This window comes from Zosterops lateralis, assembly GCF_965231275.1.
Source record: "Zosterops lateralis genome assembly, chromosome: 11".
Taxonomy (NCBI): Eukaryota; Metazoa; Chordata; class Aves; order Passeriformes; family Zosteropidae; genus Zosterops; species Zosterops lateralis.
Window position 1 is genome coordinate 3,749,965 of NC_139771.1, and position 18,852 is coordinate 3,768,816.

The window sequence follows — 18,852 nt, forward strand, 5'->3', positions numbered from 1 at the left end:
TCCTCACCAGTGCTGCTTGGCTCCAAAGGGGTGACATCATGGGAGACATGACTGGGACTCCACTGGGGACACTGGCAGTGCTGGGTAGTGGCTGTGGCCCTTGCCAGCCCCTCCTGAGCTGGGTGGTGAGGAGAAAGAGAAGGGCACACTGGGCACCAGGGGCCCACATGGCTCCTCCCGGGATGAAGGCAATGTGAGTTGAGAAATGACAATGTCAGGGTCTTTCTTACACATCTGCTGGTCCAAATTGGTGCAAACTGGGTAATAAAGGCAGAACTTTGCTCTCCTCTGGCTCTAAAAACACTGCCTGTGCTGCAGGGTGGGCACATGTCACTGTCACCCACCCTAGGGCAGGGAGGGACCTGCATGAGCCCCTGGCTGGGCAGACAGGGGTGGCAGGGGTGTCACTTGTCTGGCCCCTTGCATGCCAGCCCTGCAGCCTGTCTGGAGTCCTGGGGACTGTGCCCAAGCTCTACAGTGCCTAACACTGGCAGGCAGCCCTTTCAGGAGTGCCCTCCAGCACATCACTGCCTGTGTGCATTCATGTGACAATGCATTTGCAATCTCACAGCCCGTGGGACACATCCCTGGTGGCCTCGGGAACTTTGGGAGCTGCAGGCACAAGCCCCCAGCCCTGTGCTGGTGTGGGTCCAGCCAGTGCAGGGCAGTCTGGGTGCACTGGCAGTGACACTCACCTGTAGTTGGTGCTTTTGATGGGAGCCCACGTGTAGGTCCGGAACACCTCGTCGATGTATTGCTGTGGGTCAGAGGGAGCCAGTCAGGCCTGGGCACTGCCAGAACTCTGCTGGCAGAGTGACACAGGGCCTTGGCTCCCAGCCTGGTGCCAGACACAGTTCCTCATCCCCACTGCCAGCTCTGGGTGCCCAGCACAGTAGTGAGAGTTTCAACCATGACCCCCTTCCCCTGGAGCGTTACCTCGTCCAGAGACTTGATGAGGGTCTTGATGAACCTCTGCCCATCATTCCCATCAATCATGCTCCTCCGGATCTGTGGGACACAGAGGAGGCAACTGAGGGCCACAGAGCCCAGCCATGCACCCATGGGCACCCATCCCAGTGGGGTGACACTGGGGACCCATGGGGTGCAGGGTGAGCAGCCTGGGGAGATTCATCATGCTGGCACCCAGGGGACAGTGACCCAGCTCCTGTCCCCACTGTGGCTCCATGGGAGCTGTGCCAGGATCCTGAGGATAAGACTCTCAACAGGGCAGGTTGGAAGGGCTGAGTGCCCTTTGCAACTGCAGATGAGGGGGACAGGCTGTGCCCCAAAAGCTGCCCCTGCCCTGGTCTGCTCACCTCCTCCTTGTTTTCATCCTCCAGCTCAGCATCCAGGAAGTCCAGTGTCACTGGCTCACGGAAATTGATGATCTGCAGGAAGAAAGGGAGAGCCAGGGAAGGGCTCAGGGTTCCCACAGCTGCTGCTGAGTCCAGGCCAACTCATCACAACCCCCACAATTAAGTCCTAAGGCCCCTGGAAAGCCGTGAGTCCCTCAGGGCCTGTCTCACCCCCATGGCTGCAGCCCCTTTGGGCCCCTCCTCACCTGGGGCTGCAGGTTGGGGTGCAGCAGGACGTAGCCGTTCAGGTCGATGGCGAAGACGTAGCCGTTGGCCCCCAGCTGCAGGAGGACAGGAGGAGGGGTGAGGCTGACCAGGTGGCTCTGTGGCATGACACCCTGTGCTGGTGTGATCACCCTCACCTCTGCAGGCAGAGCTCGCTCCATGTCACCCCCAGGGCTCAGCCCATTCTATTTAATCTATTTCTATTCTCAGGACAATGCAATCTCCCACTCCTGGGGTGAGAGTCTGGCTCTGGATTTTTCCCACTGCTCCTTTCCCCCCAGGCCTGTAAGGTTTATTCCCTGCTGACCCTACAAGGTTTTTTTTGGCTTTACTCTGGGTTCCAGAGCATCACACAGCTTTGATCCCTGCTCTCCTGCCTGTCCCAGTCCCTGCCTGCACCCATGGCTCCTGCTAGGTGCCAGTGCTGCTGGAGGTGCCCTGGACAGCTGGGGCACAGCTTGGGGCTCCCATCAGAGGGATTCCACACCAGGATCAGGTAGTGCAGGGCAGGGACAGGGGAAGGGGTCCCCACGCACGTTGTAACGCGGTGTCAGCCTCTTGATGTCATTGAGAGCCACATCGATCCCCATCACACCCAGGATGAGCTGGTTCTGCAAGGAAATGCAGGGAGATGGGTGGGAGCAGGGCTGTCACCTGCCACCACCAGCCCAGGGATAGGGAAACAGCAGGACAGACCTCTTCTCCCTCTGGGGATGTGTGGATCAGATTTGGATACTGCAAGGGCACAGAGTGGGAAGTACCAGTCCCCCAGGAGCCCCCCATGGGACACTGCACCCCCAGGGACTTGCAGCTGTCAGCTGTCCCAATGGAACTGTGAGAGCTAGCCAAGGCCATTGCAGATCCTGGGGATGGCAGTCACCCCTGGTGTCACTGCAGGGAGCTGGTGCAGAGCAGGCAGCACCCCAGGGATGCCAGTGTCCCCCCTGCAGCCACACACACATCACCAGGGCACCTTTCCCACCGCACAGTGGCCCCACACCAGGGCTCCCAGTGTAGCCAGGGCAGGGGCAGCAGAGTCTCCTACCTTCCTGTCACTGCTGTCCTCTGTCAGGTTGAACACCGGCAGCGTTCCCGTCACCACCAGGCCCAGCCCCTGCACATGCACAGAATGATGTCCCATGACCCCTCACTGGCCTTGGGACCCAGGGCAGCAGAGGGGGGTTACTCCCCTCACAAGGGAGATGGGGCATGTCCTGTGCAGAACCTTGGGGCCAGTGTCCCCATCCACCTGCACCCTGGAGTTCTGTGGGACGCCAGGTCAGTGTCTTCAACTGCACCGTGGGGCTGGAGTCCCCACCCATACACCCCTTGGGGCTGTAGGGGACCCAAGGGTGGGGGTCCTCATGTGCACCTGGGCCTGTGTGAGACCCTGGGGTTGGGGGTCCCTCCCTGCACCTCAGGGCTGGGGGGTCCTTACCAGGGCATCCTGGTAGACATTGGTCCACTGAACCTGCTTGGCCCGGTTCCCAGCCAGAACCATGGGTCTGCCCAGCACATCCAGGTACTCCTGCAGGGACACAGGACACAGGAAAGGACAGTGTGGGAGTGAGATGTCTCCTTGCTCCAGCCCGGTGACACCCTTGTCCCTAAGCACACCCCAGGAATATTAATGGGGTGAAGTCCCCAGCTGCAGCCTGAGCTAGGGGAGGGGGCTTGGCAGCCACCACACCTGGGGGTACTGACTCCAACTGGGACTCCTACAGGCCCATTAAGATGCAAACAAGGTGCTGCTCACCACTGGCCGTGTACGTACAGGCAGGGCAGGGGGTCCCCAGGCAGCACCAGCCATTCCTGGGGCTGGCGTTGCTCCATCATGCCTGGACCATGCCACTACTGTCTCCCTGGCTGCCACCTTCTCCTGGGGCAGGTGTCCCTTTTCCTGTCTCACCTTGCCAAGGAAGATCTCTGGGCAGGGAGGCAGCCCCTGTGCCACAATGCCAGCCCTGCCCTGAGGGGATGCCCTACTCTGGGACCCTCATCACTTGCCCTTGTGGCACCTCGTGCACATCCCATAAAGAAGAGGGGCAAAAAAGAGGCAGTGAGAGGAGGAGTGGGGCAGACACAACCAGCTCTGCTGGGCTTGGCCCTGCCCACATTCACTCCCTGCCCGGCGCTCAGCTCTTCTCTGTGCTGATTAACGCCTGATGTTTCATAATTAGTCACTCAAAAGGCAGCAGGTCCATGGGGAGCTGCAGAAGATGAATTACTTATTTCAACAGCACAGGGCCTGGCTGAGGGCTCAGCTCGGCTCCCCAGCTTGCTGCCACACTCACTGCCAGCCTGTGGGCTCTCCCCAGTGGGGCTGGGGCTGCCCAAACTCACCCTCAGGCAGGGCTCTGCCTGCCTGGCCCCTGGCTGTACCTGTGTGTTGATGCGGATGGCACCGATGGAGGGGATTTCAAAGTAGTAACCTTGGAAAAGAAAGAGAAAGGCAGCTGGAGATCCAGCTGTCCAGCAGTCTGGCTGTCCTACTGCCCATCCCTCCAGGGCTGCAGCCAGTGCTTTGCTTCTAGTGACACACACTGGGGCTGAGGGGTGAGCCCAGCACCCTGCAGCCCTCTGTGCCCCTGGGTGCCAGCCCCACTCACCTTTGTTGGCACAAGCCATCCACTGCAGTGGGGTCACGTCGTAGTTGTGCTGCCCCACAGAGAAGGTGAAGACCCGCACCTGTGGCAGAGCATGCACTGAGGGCCATCCACTGGGCACCCTTGATTTCCACACCCAGTGCTCCCAGTCGATGACAGCCTCCCCAGGCACTGTGTGGCATTGCCTGCCATGGCCCACTGAGTGTGTCATTGCCTGCCATGGCCCACTATGTGGGCAGAAGTGGGCAGAAGACTCCTGCAAGTGCTGGCTGTGCTGGCAGCAAGGGAGTCCCTGCCTCCTTGCCTGGCCCCAGCTAGTCCTGCCCTCCAGCATCACTGTTGGCTCAAGCCACCTGCCTCAGTGGTCCTTGCTCTGGGGCATCACTGCTCCCAGAAGGGTCTGTGCTTCCTGAGGGTGATACATGGGCCAGAAACGCCCCCACCCCACAGGTTTCCAGGTACTGGGAAGAAACTGGGACCTTCCTGCTGGTTTGTCTGCCTGTCAGCAGTCCTGTCCCTATGCCTGGGGTGTGCTCCCCTCAGAGCCAGCAGTCAGAGAGCCCACCAGCCCCATTCCTTCCCCAACATCCCACAGTGTGCCTGGTCTCACACCTCCTTCACAGGAAAGTGGGAGCCAGCTACAAACCCATTAGCAGGGCAGTGGCTCCATGCAGGAGCAGGCTGTTGGGGAGGGAGGATGGCAAGGAGGCAAATGGAGCAGAAGCCAGCAATGGAGCTGGAGCAGGCATTTTCCTCTGTGGTGAGCAGCCCCAGCCCAGCACATAGACCCACTCTCACCGTCTTATTGGGCCAGTTGTACTTCTCAAAGACATCTTGTACTCGGTCCTCACCACCGTCCGTGAACATCATGATCATCTTGTTGCAGTTGGCACGTGTGATGTTGGACTGTGGGGCAGACACAGCACCTGAGGCCACACACACCTGGAGCCAGCAGCACTGGGCACAGGGCTGCATGCAGCTAGGAGGGCTGGCCCCAACCCATTTCTTTTCCCAGCCCATTTCTCTGGGGAGAGGGTGACCAGGGTGAATGGGCAGGAGAGACACTGTCAGCTGGGGAATGATGTTGTGGCTAATGCCACTTGGCACCTGATAGCACCATTCACGTTTACTTTGCCTCTGGCACAGTTTCTGGTTGGGTCTGGTCTCTCCACCCAGCCCTGCTAACTTTTAATAACCCAGAGGGGAACAGCACCAGCAAAACCTTGGCTCCAGCATGCCTGGAGGTGGGACGTCTCCCCCAGCACTGAGAACGAACACAAGGAGCTCTCAGCAGAGAGCAGCAGGCAGGTTCTCAGAGCTGTCCCACTGCCCCCAGCACCCAGAGGTGCAGCCTGTTCCCCAGCCCACGGCCCAGCCCCCAGCTCACGTTCTGCAGCTGGTCGAAGGCATACTCAAAGCCAGCCTTGTAGTCTGTTGTGCCTTTGGCCACCATCCCCTGCACGTCCTCCTTGAACACCTTCTTGTTCCGGATGTTGGCCTGCACCAGGTGTTTGAAGCACGACACCGGCTTTGCCTTCTCATTGAACTGGGAGGTGAAATGGAGGGGAGTAGGTAACAGAAAGGGGACAGTGCAGACACCAGCAGGCACAAGCCACTCATCACACTCAGCTCTCATGGGCAGCAGGTGACCCAGCTGTGTCCCACATCTCAGGGAGGGCTGATGCTGAAGCTTGACTTGGGACAAATCTAGCACTGAGGTGCGTGGTGTAGGTGCTGGCAGTGCAGGGTTTGCCTGCATCCTCACTTCTGTAGGACCCCCAGCTTGTGCAAGCAGCCTTGTTGTGCTGTTCTGTGACATCCTCAGGAGCAGGTGCTGCCTCTCACTTACGGCTTCATTTACTGGCAATGGGGCCCATTCATTAGGGGGGCGGTGATCCAGCTAACAGAGCCAGGCCAGACACTTTAATTAGTGCTGGCTTGCTGGTGGCCAGACAGGGAAGGGCTGGCAGGGGCGGGGCACCCAGTGACGCAGACGTGGTGGCATGGCCACTGTGCTGTGTGAGGTCAGGACACAGCCATGGGGTGCAAGCTGTCACTGGCTGGTGATGGACAGGAGGTGGCTGGTTGGGATCATGCAGGAACATCTCTGCCAAATGCCCCATGATGGGGGCAGCTTTTGCTGCCCTGAGCAGCCACTTCCTTACTTATGTGCAGGTGGGTGGTTAAGAAGATAAAAAATGGTATTTCTGTCTGCAGAGCCCTTAGCCAGGTGTGTGGCGGGGAAAAGAGTTCCTGTTCTGGGGAGCTGGGAGGTGCTGGGGACACAGCCCTTCTGTTTGCCCTGTGGCACTCACCGAGGCCACATTGACATAGTCATCATCTGAGAGGGTGTCCAGCATCTCATAGACCGAGGTCTTCATCAGCTTGAGGGTGAGGCCGCTCACACTGCCACTCCTGCAGGAGACAGGGCTGCTGGGGGCTTGGCAGAGAGGGAGCACAGGGCTGTGCTGTCCCACACAGTTTCCCTGCAGCCACTGGTGAGACAGTGGCACCTTGGCGAGCTGTGTCACCACCCTGGCCTAAGCTCCCACCATGTACTCACACGTCCACAATGATGACCATGTCCTTTGGGGAGGAGGCACCTTGGATGTACCTGTGGGGTACAGAATGGGGTCAGCAGGGTTAACTCATTTCAGGGGGACCCTGACACTGCTGGGCACAGTCCAACAGTGAAGCCCTGCCAGGGCACAGGCACTGGGGAGCTGTGCTGGGAGCCCTGAGCACACAGGGCTGTGGTGACCCCAGGGCAAGAAGCAGGGACAAGGTGGCCGTGGGCAGGTGGAGGCAAGGACGCAGCTCCTGTGGCACAGCACAGCAGATGGCCGGCGACTGCCGCTCTGCACCGTGTCAGCCTAATGAGCTCTAAATGCTAAACTCTTCCATCATCGCAGGCCCTTTCCTGCGTGCTGATTATGCTGACACACACATCCATATTAAGATGCTATTTACTCCCCTGGTAGCTTCAAAGGCCAGGCTGATTAGGTTATTTTTAGCTACGACAAGGAAAAATAATAACACTACGTAAATCTTCCCCACTGAAAACAATTAGGGAACCCTTCCTCACCCCTTGAAGCAGCAGGTCCTGCTCCCAGCCCTGCTGTGCCATCTTGTGTGGGAGGGGGTGGCACAGTGCTTAGCACCCATGCCATCCCAGACACGGCCAGGCACAGCCCCATCTCAGCAGGCCATTGCATGAGGCTGATCATGCTGTGGCTGAAGGGCAAGGGAACCTCATTATTGGCTCGATCAGGATCAGGCCTTGTGTGAATTAATTAGTGTGTTATTAGTATCAATTACTCACCACTACTGGGGAGGACTGGGGAAGGGGCAGGCTCTGATTGTTAATCCCAGGATCTAATGTTCCCTAATTGCAACTGATTACCTGGGCAGGATGCAGGATGCTGGCACACACAGGACCCTCCTGACATGGGTGCAGCATCCCCCAGCACCTTCCTCTCATGCTGGAGTGCAGGACAGGCAGCTGCCCATGGGCCTCCTCTCTGCTGGCATGAGAGGGGGCTCTTGGAGCCTGCCCTGCTCCCGGGGCTGGGCTGCTGGTGCAGCACAGAGCCCAACTAAGATGCTGCCTGTAATGGGTTGTGGCAGCACATCCATCTCCGGCTGCCCGGCTCAGACGAATACCCTGGGCTCAGCAGGTGACGGCTGTGGCTAATGGGGCCATTCATCAGGGGAGGGGAAGGCACGGGAGTGGCATCTGTGGCTTCAGCCAGGATCGTGGCCCTGGAGCAGTGAAGGCTGCATCCTGCACGGGACCCCAGCCTGAGGGCAGGAGAAGACCCCACAGGGGGGTTCCCCCAGGTGTGCTGTCCCCCAGCATGAAGGGTGCTGCTGCTCCTCCATGGCTGGATGGACAACCAGGTGGCCAGTGTGGCTAGTGGGCAGAGAGCTGGGCTTAGCTGGGCTCAGTAACCCCCATATACATCAGCAGCCCCCACCCCAAAACAGCCTTCCAGTCCCTGCTCTGCAATAACCTGAACAGACATCCCTGCAGGGAACAGTTAATAATTAATGTGGAGCAATCAAAGGCAATTAACCACAGTAGCAGGGCCATTAATTTTCTGGGAAGGAGAGGGGGCAGCTCCTGGTATGGGCAGGGAGATGATCCTTTGGGATACAGGGCTCCCTGGACATGTGCCAGAGGTTTGTGCCCACTCTCCTCTCCATGACTGCAGTTTTAGGCAGGAAGTGTGGGCAGGATGGGGCTGTTGCTCCAGCTGGGGGACAACCAGCAGTGCCACACCAGCACCTCCAGCTGGGCTAAGGGGAGCCCATTCAGTCCCACCTCACTTGGTGTCGGCTAAAGGGCTGCTCAGCTATCACTGAGCCACAGCCTAGTGCTGCCTGCCTGCTCCTCTCCCCATCCTCCCAGCTCATGGTTTCCAAGCTAGTTGTTATCTCATTTGGATGGGAATGCTGGCCAGGACTCTGTGCCAGCAGCCATGGCTTTGGAGAGGGGGCATAGGGTTCTCTCCACACTTTCATCTGCACCCAAGGATTTATCTCTCCATCCTGCTCCACTTTCCCAGGAAGAGGTAAGGGGAGAAGGAGCCAAGTGCCACAGCTCAGATGCCATTGCCTGTGTTATGGTATCCCTTTGGCAGTGCCAAAATGAAATAAAAAGGGGAGGGAGCTGATTGCTCCCAGCCAGGACCCCCCTCCCCGCCCAGCACCCCCTTACCAGGGCCGCCGGCGCACGTCATAGAGGTCGATCTTATTGGGGGCTCTCCATGGGGTGGCTGTGGGGAGAAGGCAGGCAGTGAGCAAGACAGGGCTGTCCCAGGGTGGGGAACAGAGAAGGCAGAGAGATGCCCAGGGCTGAGGAAGCAGCAGGTTCAGGTGCTGCAGTTCTCACACCAATGGGTTCTGGCACAGTACAGTTACATGTGTCAGACCAGGCCCAGGGGGTTGCTCGCCCACATCTAACAGTGAGAAAGGTGACAGCCCCCTTGGTGACAGCCCCTCTGTGCCACCCCTCCCTGCCACGCACCAGGGTAGTAGCGGGTGACACCAGTGGCGCTGCCGAAGACCTGCCAGAGCAGGGAGGGATCCTCCTTGCGGTTCTCGATGAAAACGTCCTCCAGGGCCTGTGTCCAGTTCAGCTCGTTGAGGATGACGGTGGCTGAAGACACAGAGACAGGGGTGGGTGGGTGGGTGTAGGGAGCAGTGGAACTGGGGGTGGGCTGAGGGGTGATGGGGACTGCAGTGTCCCCAAGTGACGGCAGGGAGGGAGAGGTGTGTCCCCTCTGCCCCTTCCCGAGAAAAATCCCATGGAGGCTTTTCAGTTTCTCCTACATCCCCTCAACATCCTTACTTCCACAGGGCTCCAACAGCACCCTGCTGTCCCTTATCCCCAGAGAAATGAGCCACTCTTCAGAGCTCCCCAGAGTGCTCACTGTCTCCATCTGCTCTGGGGCAAACACAGCCATCACTGGGGATAGCTGGCCTGTCATCTCACCTCCTTCCCAGCAAAACTCCTTGTGCAAGCCTCACTCCCTGGGGACAGTCACCAGCTGGGAAACCCAAGACTTGTGTCCCCACAGGCTATGTGGAGCCTCTCAGGCCCACTCTGCATTCCCACTGGCCCTGCACCTGACACAAAAGCAATTAAGATGCCAGCAAACAGCAGTTTTAAATTATTCAGCTATTGAAGCAAAAGATAAGCTGCTGGCAGCCCCAGCCTGTGATTAATCAAGGGAGGCTGGCAGAGCAGGGGGGACCAGTGTGGTGGGGCAGGTATGGGGCTGGCAGGGAGCTGGGATGGCACCTCCCTGTGCTCACAGGGAGACCCCAAATGCTGTGGGAGGGGAATCTCACAATGGCCACTGTTGCTAGGTTGCCCCAGGACTGCAGCATGGAGGAGCCAGTGGTGGGTGCCACTGCAGAATCAAGGAGCCAGCAGCACCCTGAGATCAGGCACTGATCCCTTCCTCAATGCATTTTTGGGGTATACAAGAAGTCTCAAGAACACCCCATCTCTCTGGCACTGGGCAAAACAACTCAATGTGGTGCTGCAGGGGAGTGCATTTGAGGAGCATATTTAGCTCTCCTAAGCCTTTCTCCCACACTTGTCCCTTCTGGAAACACTGTTATCACTCATTCAAGCCTTCACTGTGGTCCCAAGGCACTGGCAGAAAGTGGGTAGGTTTCACCAGGATGAATCCTGGATCCCTGTATCCCAGCACGACTGCTGAAGAATTGTCCTTCCCTCAGGCAGCCATGCCTTCAAAACATGATTTACTCTCTCCGTATCTCCCCAGCCATTCCTCAGCGCCATGCCCACACACAGTGCTGTTATGTGGGCACTTAGGATGATTTCTTGTTTGGCTCTGACACAGGACGTGGTTTTTCCCAGGAGAAGTGGCTCTGAGCTGGCTGCCAGGCTGCTGCCTGCCTGGAGCAGCCCTGGGCAGTTGCTGCCAGCCTCAGCTGGGCACTGGGCTGGGCCCTGACACATCCATGATATCCCTGGCAGCACCTACACACTCAGACCCTTGGGGCCCATCAGCCACACCAGTTGCTTGTACTGAATGCAACTCACATCGTCCCTGTGCCCAAACACAGACCTTAAATTATCTCTGAGCACAAATGCAGCCCTTACACCTTCTCTAGCCCCATATCATCCCTGTGAACAAATACAGTTCCTACACTCTCACTATGAGCAGAGTGGCGGAGTTGTGTCCATGGCTGGGATGGCTCCTGCCCCTCTCAGTCGAGGCCAGAGCTGCCAGCCCCACTGGTAACATCCCCGTCCCTGTCCCCATCTGGTCCCTGTCCCCATCAGAGAAAGCCCGGCCCCGCCCCACCCGCGAGCGATTGCATATTTAATTAAAAATGTCACAGTAAATAAAACACATATAGGATGTAATTTGTGTGTGTAGCGAGGGGTGACGGCGGCAGGCGTCGCCGCAGGGTTTAATTAGCGTGCCAGGCAGCGATAGCGCCTCTCCGCCGGTCCCACCGGGACGCTCCCGCCCACAGCTCTGCGGGGACTCGCCACGCTCCGGCTGGCCCCGGCAGGACAGGGTGGCCCCGTGCCCTCATCTCAAACCGCTCTCTGTGGAGCAGCAGCTGTAGGCCCTTCCCTGCACCCTGGATTTCTGGAGCACCCTGGTGTGGCCGGACGTGGTCTGATCCTGTACCCGCACACTCAGTGCCTGTGGCTGCAGCCCCTTTCCCTGTCTGGTACTGGACATGGACAGTCCCTGCGCTGTCACCTCCCCTCTCCAGCATCCCTCTGTGAGCAGCTGTGAGTCCCTGGAGCGCGTTAATCTCCAGCTTGCTCTCGTCCCAGGGCTGAGTGGGGTGATTTATGTGGCCGTGGCGGGGCTCCAGCCGTGGCGTCGGCTGGCGAGCAGGGCTGAGCAGGAACGAATATTTCACCCTGGGCAGCCCACCCGGCTCGCCTGATGTGCTTCATTAGCTGCCTGCCCTGCGCTAGCTGGGTAATAAAACTAATTGCAAATTCCTAATTCGCTGCCTCCGCGGTGAAATCACCGCAGCGATGCGGCTCCGAGCGCAGCCGTGCCCGTAACGAGCCGCGCACCGGGAACGTGCTCGGGGCAGGAACGGGAGCCCGGCCCCATCACCACCATCACCACCCAGGAGACCCAGGGGACCTGAGCAAGAGGCCACTGAAGCAGAGGTGTGGGGACAGTGGTGCCCTGCGTGCTGTGGGGCTACTGGGGACGCCCATGACAGCAGGGCCCGGGGCTGGGCGCAGGATGCGGCCGGCGGGCGCTGGAGGATGCCCAGCTCCCATCGGGGAGCGGTCCCAGCTTCGAGCCGAGCAGCCACTAGAGGGAAATGGAGACCGACTGTCCCCGTGTGCCACCGCAGCAGGGCGAGGTACCGGAGAGATCTGAAAGCTCAGGGACCCTCACACCGCTCGGTGGGGACTGGAGCTGGTGTGGAGCATCCTGTCCCATCCGCCCGTCCGTCTATCCCTGCCCGCTCCCGGGCTGGCCCGCCAGCCCCATCCCCGTTTCAGGAGCAGGCTGTGCCCTCCGGCAGCCACGGGGGCACGGCCGCAGGGCTGGCCCCCCAGCAGGTTGCAGCAGCAGGGGCTTAATTAGCTATGAGGTGGCATCACAGTGTCCTGCAGTCACCCTTAGCTGCCTTCCTGCGGGACTGCAGCTGGTTTTTCTCCCTTTTTATGAACTCAGCCCCAAGTAGGCTGAAGACAGGCAGCATCCCTGCTTCACCCTCTGCCACTGCCCAGCCATGTCTCAGTCCCTTCTACAAGCAAGTCGGTGCTACCTCTGTAGTTGCTCCTCCACTGAGGAGCTGCTCCATCCCTCTGAACGTCTCTGGTGCCCGCTTTGAACCTTCTCAAGCTTTGCTGGGCTCTTCTGCAGGAGGATCAGAGCCATGTGGGCACAGCTGAGCTTTACCCTGTGCCATAATCACCACCTCTCCTTTGCTCCCCATCCCTTCCCTAATAACTCCTAATCCCTGATCTGCCTCTTTTGCCTCTGCTGAGCTCTTGAGACTCCCTGGGGAGGAACACATTTTCACCTCGATCCTGATACGGTGACTCTGCCTTGTTTCACTGCCTGCCTGTCTGGGAGCCAGCCTGCCCTGGCACCAAGACCCATTTGGGGCACCCAGAGGTGATGGTCCCTGGGACTGCAGTGCTCCAGGCAGGAGAGGTGGATGCCCAGCCAGGCAGCATGAATTGGAGAGGGTGAGGAGGGGCACTCACAGCCTTTGTAGATGTCCGTGGGGATCTGCACAGCAGCGTATGAATAGTTAACCTTGGTCTTGAAGTTGTCATCATCAGTGAACTCCAGCTTCAAGGAGTTGGACTTCTCCCTCTCGATCTCTTCTCCATCAGGATCATCCTGGGGAAGGGAACAGAGCACATGAGGTCACCCAACCCTGGATGGATGCTGGGAACACCTCCACGTGAAGCCCATCACCCAATGTTTGGTGAGGAGACCAGCCCTGCTGGATCTGGTGTGGGTTTGCCCTGCCAGGAGTGGATGGGCACAAAGGCGAACACCGGTTACCCCCTGCCTCTCTAGCTTTGGTAGCACAGCAGGTATTAAATCAGACATAGGGAAAAAAAATCAAAAAAAGGCCTTGAAAATCAATTAGCAGCAAAAGGCAACTATCAAAGAGCAAATTAAAACGGAGTGCAGCTTAGCACTCTGTCAATAAGCAATGCAAACAATATTTAATTATGGTGGAGAGACGGCGAATTCCTCACTGCTGGTGCTGGAACACAGTCCCTCACCTTCCCAGCTCTCCTCTCCATTCCCCAGCCCTGCTGCCAGCATGGCACTAAGAGTAAAATCCCTCTGGAAAGGCAGGCAGGGCTGAGCTGGTGCTGGCAGAACAGCTGGGTGGTTGCAGACAGGGGACAGGGTGGGGGCTGAAGCATGGGGTGATGTGGGGAAGAACAAGAATGAGGGTGGACTCACTACAGAGCTGGAGAAATTGCCTCTGCCACCCCACCAGGAGCAAAGAAACCCAGGAGAAGGTGCTGGCTCTGAGCTGCCCATCCCTGCCACAAGCCTAGCAGCTGGGGAAGGCTGTTTGCAGCCAGCTGGGAGATGCTCGGGGTAGGAAGGAGGGAGAGGAGGATGCTGCAGCACCTGCTCTTTGTGCTCCTGGAGCTACATCCATGCTGAAGAGGGGCAGGGATGCAGAGCTGTCTGCACCATCCACAGGCAGGGACAGGCAACAGTGCCAAGCACAAACTGGAATAGACACCTGAAGGGATGCCCCACGCTGTCCACAGCAAAGTACCACAACACCAGGGAACACAAGGGATAGGGGACAGTCCCATCCTGCTGTCCTCAGCAGCCCACTGTGAGCATCTCTCCCACTGGCCAGGCTCCCCTTGACAAAGCCCAGGGAACAAAGACCTGAATTTTTCACAGGAAAAACCATATATTTAAAGGAAAACTATGTGTTTGGGAAGTAAACAATGAAGCTTGTTTAACACCCATCCTGGTCCCCTCCCCGTTTCCCCTTCTCAGATGACATGGAGAAATGTCACCTTTCCTGCAACACCTCCAGCCAGTCACTAAGGTGATGACATTCCCATGACATTGAGAGGAGTGGCCAAAGCATTCTCCACAGCTCGAGAGAGTAACAGGATTGATACACAAGGTTTGGGTTTAATTCCAGCCCATGGATTGTGAGTGTAAACACACTGCCCAGCCGACCTTGGTGCGGGGGCTCCAGCTGCCCAGAAAGATGCTGAACTCAATTACAGCTGCAGTAGCCAAGCAGGAGGCATTCAGAGACTGTTCCTAACTCCCTGGAGCCACGTCTCCAAGATTAAAATTAAGATTATTTTCTCAATTTCACGTAAACCTGGAGAAAAGGCAAAAAACGACTGCTGGAGCCCCTGCAAAGTCATGATGGTGCCGCAGGGGTGGCACTCCAGCTGTGTGCCAGGCCATGGGCTGCCTGGAGAGTGGATCTGGCCCCAAGCCTGCTGTCCATGGGAGGCTCAGCTCTCTGGGGGGAAGCACACACAACATTGATCCCTGCAAACCTCTCTGAGCACCAGACAGTGATACAGAGGTGCCTGCTGAAAACAAGCTTTGGGATGAAGCCGTGGCCTGAGGGCATCTGCAGCACCAAAAACTCCGCTTTGACACTAAACCCTTTTTTTGCTCAGCCCAGCAAATTCCTGGTGACAGCTCCCCATCCCTCCCTATCTCAGATCAGCAGGGCACCCTGCCACAGCCCATCCACTGCCCCTGTCACCACCAGCTGTTGGAAAATGCAACCCTCCCTCTTTCCTCCATGCTGGCATGGCTATTCCCCACTTCATCTGAGCTGGAACTACTGTATGTAATTACTGCTCCTCTGTTTATCATTATTCCGTGATCTCACCCACTTCTGAGGGGCTAATTTGTATGCTGCCAGGTTTGGTGCTGTCTGGCTGCTCTCATTCATGGAGCTGTGAAGAGGTGCATGTATAGATCTCGGGGACAAATATACAGCTATCTATACGTGGGGCACTTCACGCATCACTGACACCTATATGGCAAACAGACCTGCAGAAAGAGCTGATGTTATCCAAGCTATGTTTGCCCTTTATCTATAAATCCCCAACCTCAAATGAGTTATTTCTGTTTAAGCAAGGCTGAATTTGGCCCCTGAAAGGGGGTAATTTCCAGCCACAGGAAGACAGGTGAAGCTCTCACCAGCCCAGGCAGGGAGGGGAGCATCTGGAATACCAGGAGACACCTTGGGAAGGCTGAGGGAAGAAATTTTGCATTAAATTGAAATTAGAGCAAAGCAGATGATTCAAGTTCTGAATTTACATCGGTTTAACTGTGAGCATCTCGGCAGGCCCCCAGTCAGATCTTGCAGCATTCCTCATCATTACATTTCAAAAGAACTTGGAAACATCTATTTATCTGTTACAGTATGTACAATGTAACGCAAATAGATGCTACAGTTTGAATATATTATTTGCTACACACCATTAGAAATCGACTCCACGGCAATATATCAATATGATACGTATTTACTGCTTCAGCAAGAAGTCATCACTCCCTGAGAGCTTTTGCCATCTCCACTGCTTTTGCAGCTGGGCTGTCAGTCATAGTTTCTCTTCAGTCTCCCAAAATGACAGACAGGCGACAAAACCCAGAGATGCCCCAACACCCAGTGAGCACCAGCAGCACCATCCAACAGCTCTAGTGGAGACTGCCATGCTCTGGGCAAGTGTCTGCCCTCTGTCCCATCCAGGCTGGTGCTGGCTGAGGGGAGCCAGCCTGCCCCTGGGCACCAGCACTGTCGTGGTCTCCAGGGTTTGGAGCTGCTGATGGAGCCGGGGATGTGACCTGGTGCAGCAGCAATGCCTCGTCCCCAGGGTCCCCAGCAGCTCCTGCAGATGCAAACCCCCCTGTTCAGTGCTCATCTCCATGGGAACCAGCCATCACAGCTAATGACAGCTGCTTAAATGGCAGCCCTGATGACAAACACCGGGCTGATCCAGCCACAGCATCCCTGCAGCATCCCTGCCTCCCCCAGCCTGCCCCACACATGCCTAATTGAGAATACACCGAGATCCCAGCACAGCCTTTTCAATCTCCCAGGGGCATCCATCCATGCTAAGTCTGGAAAGGCCAGCAAAATACTCATATCAACACACTCTGATTCTGCTAATAATGGATATAAATGCCAGCCTCCGACACGTGGCTGAGAAACTCCAGGCCTGTGCAGAAGGGTCTTTCTCCTTAAATACATCAGTTTTTCCTGAAATTCGGTGATTTAATGCCAAGGAGGGAGATGGTGTGTTCTCCAGCCACATTCCTGCTTTTACAGCAGGCCAGGTTATAAATAACAATCAGCCTCTCCCGCCAGTCTGCTCCCCTATTCCCCTTCGCTTTTTTAATCTTTGCCAAAGGTACTGTTTAGAGATCTTTCTAGACCATTTATTTTTAAATTACCAGCCAGAGGAGAGAAGTTAAAAAAATAAAAAAATAAAAACATTAAAAAAAATAAAAAAAGAAAAAAAAAAGAAAAAGAAAAAAGGCAAAAGAAAGAAACTTCTGGGGCTGATAGCTTATCGTGAGGAAATCCAAATGTCACATTAGTTGAGAAAGTTGGAAGATTAAATTTTCCAACACCCTTCATCTGCTGCTGCTGACATTTAGGGGCTTTTCTTCCCCCCTCCTTCCCCTCCTTGCTGCATCTACTGAGCAGGTAAGCAGTGAGAGGGGTGAGCAGGGATGGGCAGCCCCACCTCCCCTGCCCAGAGGGGGCTGAGGCTGGCACGGAGCCTCCCACCATCAGCCCCTCCTCAGGACCTCAGGCAGGTGGGTGGGTACTGGAGGGCTGACCTTAGGGCCAGGATACCTTCCCACAGCTGTGCTCTTTTCCACCTGAGTACAGTATGTCCCGGGCTCAGCTTTGACAAGCATCATCCCCTGCCACGAACACAACACGAAAGATGAAAAATTATTTTATTTCTGTGTTGTTCTGCCTGTGACACCCAACTGAGACTGTCTGCTGATTTCAACACTTCTCCCCACATAAACCCCATGGCCCTTGCTAGCAGGGAAAGGTGAAAACTTTGTCTCTGCAAACATTCTGACAGCCTTGGGGACCCCCGGGAATATTTTCTGGTGTTCCCATTTGTTAAAAACCACTTGGAAATCCAAAGTCTGTTGGGGGGGGGGGATAGTGGAGTTGAGGTGCAGACAAAATTAATAGGAAGCTCATTTTCTTCTGACTGCAGTTAAAGCTGGTGTGAGGCTTGTGAATAAGCCCCAGTTACAGAGAGCAGCCATTGTCCATCAGCACCAACTCTGGCTCAGCTACATCCTGCTCCATTTAAATAGAAAAACTGAAGTTAAATAAAGAAAGGATGGGAAGAGCTTTATTATGTTCCATTCAGACCTTCTGGTATCATCCCTCTCCTGTTTTACTTCAGCAGTATCTTCCTTTTTTTCCCCCACTGAATTTTGTTGGAATTAAATTTGCTGGGATTTCACTGGTAAGGAAGCAACAGCAGAGGTAGGGAAGTGCCCTCCTTGCCAAACCCACATGCAGCAACAATAGGACACCCCCAATTTTACAATTTTGCTTGGTATCTCCCCAGAGTAAGACTAAAGCTGATGTGGCTGGTGGTGGATTTGCAGGGCTGTTCCTCCTTGACATGTCAGGTCCTTTGGGGAAGGACCAGGGATCAGGGAGCTGAGCCCTGCAGTCCCCAGGAACACTGTGCCATGCCACCATGCACAGCCAGTGCCCCCTGTGCTGGGAGGGCTCCATGAGCACAGCTTGAGATGCCTCCTGTTTCCTAATCCTGCCTAGTGTGAGCAGGATGGTGGGGTGTGACACTCGGGGGACAGCAGGCATGAGGACATCCATCCTCTGTCCCCCGCCCTGTAGGAGTGACAGCAAAAGCCCAGCCCAGCCTGATGGATGCATTAGTCCTGCTCCTCATCCCCTGTGTTGAGAGTTGCTCTGTGCTCCCCAGGCTGTCTCCTCCTGCCTCAACCGCCAGCCAGTTTTTCCTTCACTTCTATCCAAAATCCCCTTTAATGTATTTTAAGCCCATTAGCTCCATCCTCTCCAGAGCAGCCATGGCATGATCCTCTCCTTCCCTCCTTTGGTAGCTCCCCCCAGGCTGGGGAGGGACAGGAGACATCCTCTGCCTCCTCAGCTGTAAATGAGTGGGACTGTGGGCAGGGAGACCTGCTCAGGAGAGCAAGTTCCCTCCACTTTGGTCACAGCATCTGCCCAACCTCTCCACCCCACCTCCCAGACTCTCCGTGGCTGCTTCCCCTGCCAAGGAGCCCTCTTACTGTCACTGCCTGCAGACAATGGCACTGGCAGTTATTCAGTAACTGCTTTGGAGGCATTCATCCTCCACTCCAGCCTGTCCCCTGCTCTGGGGCACAGACTCCCAGTGGATCGAGAGGAGAGACAGAGGTCAGTGCAGAGCATGTCACCCAAGCTGGTGGGACAGATCCTCCCCTCCCCTCTGCACAGGGCCTTCTGAATGCTCTTGGGGTCACCTGAGTGTTATTTTTGGACGAGGCCATGTGGTTTGCAAGTGATTTGCTGCCAACACCATGTTCTCTCCTGCTGTGTTAGTGTCTCTCCATGGCACATCTGCTGCCAGGTCTGCCTGGGGACAAGGAGCA

General features: G+C 56.5%; 1 protein-coding gene across 1 annotated transcript in view; it reads right to left on the reverse strand.

Moving 5' to 3' along the window:
- Positions 1-18,852, reverse strand: part of CACNA2D2 (calcium voltage-gated channel auxiliary subunit alpha2delta 2) — a 211,114-nt gene that overhangs the window by 11,007 nt on the left and 181,255 nt on the right. The window contains exons 6-21 of the mRNA XM_083869774.1: positions 12,930-13,068; positions 9,216-9,347; positions 8,907-8,964; positions 6,750-6,800; positions 6,502-6,601; positions 5,574-5,732; positions 4,985-5,092; positions 4,190-4,268; positions 3,963-4,012; positions 3,019-3,108; positions 2,626-2,694; positions 2,117-2,191; positions 1,562-1,636; positions 1,317-1,388; positions 937-1,008; positions 696-757 (exon numbers count right to left, since the gene is read on the reverse strand). Of these exons, the coding sequence (XP_083725900.1) occupies positions 696-757; positions 937-1,008; positions 1,317-1,388; positions 1,562-1,636; positions 2,117-2,191; positions 2,626-2,694; positions 3,019-3,108; positions 3,963-4,012; positions 4,190-4,268; positions 4,985-5,092; positions 5,574-5,732; positions 6,502-6,601; positions 6,750-6,800; positions 8,907-8,964; positions 9,216-9,347; positions 12,930-13,068 (1,391 nt within the window). The remainder of the gene's footprint in view (positions 1-695; positions 758-936; positions 1,009-1,316; positions 1,389-1,561; positions 1,637-2,116; positions 2,192-2,625; positions 2,695-3,018; positions 3,109-3,962; positions 4,013-4,189; positions 4,269-4,984; positions 5,093-5,573; positions 5,733-6,501; positions 6,602-6,749; positions 6,801-8,906; positions 8,965-9,215; positions 9,348-12,929; positions 13,069-18,852) is intronic.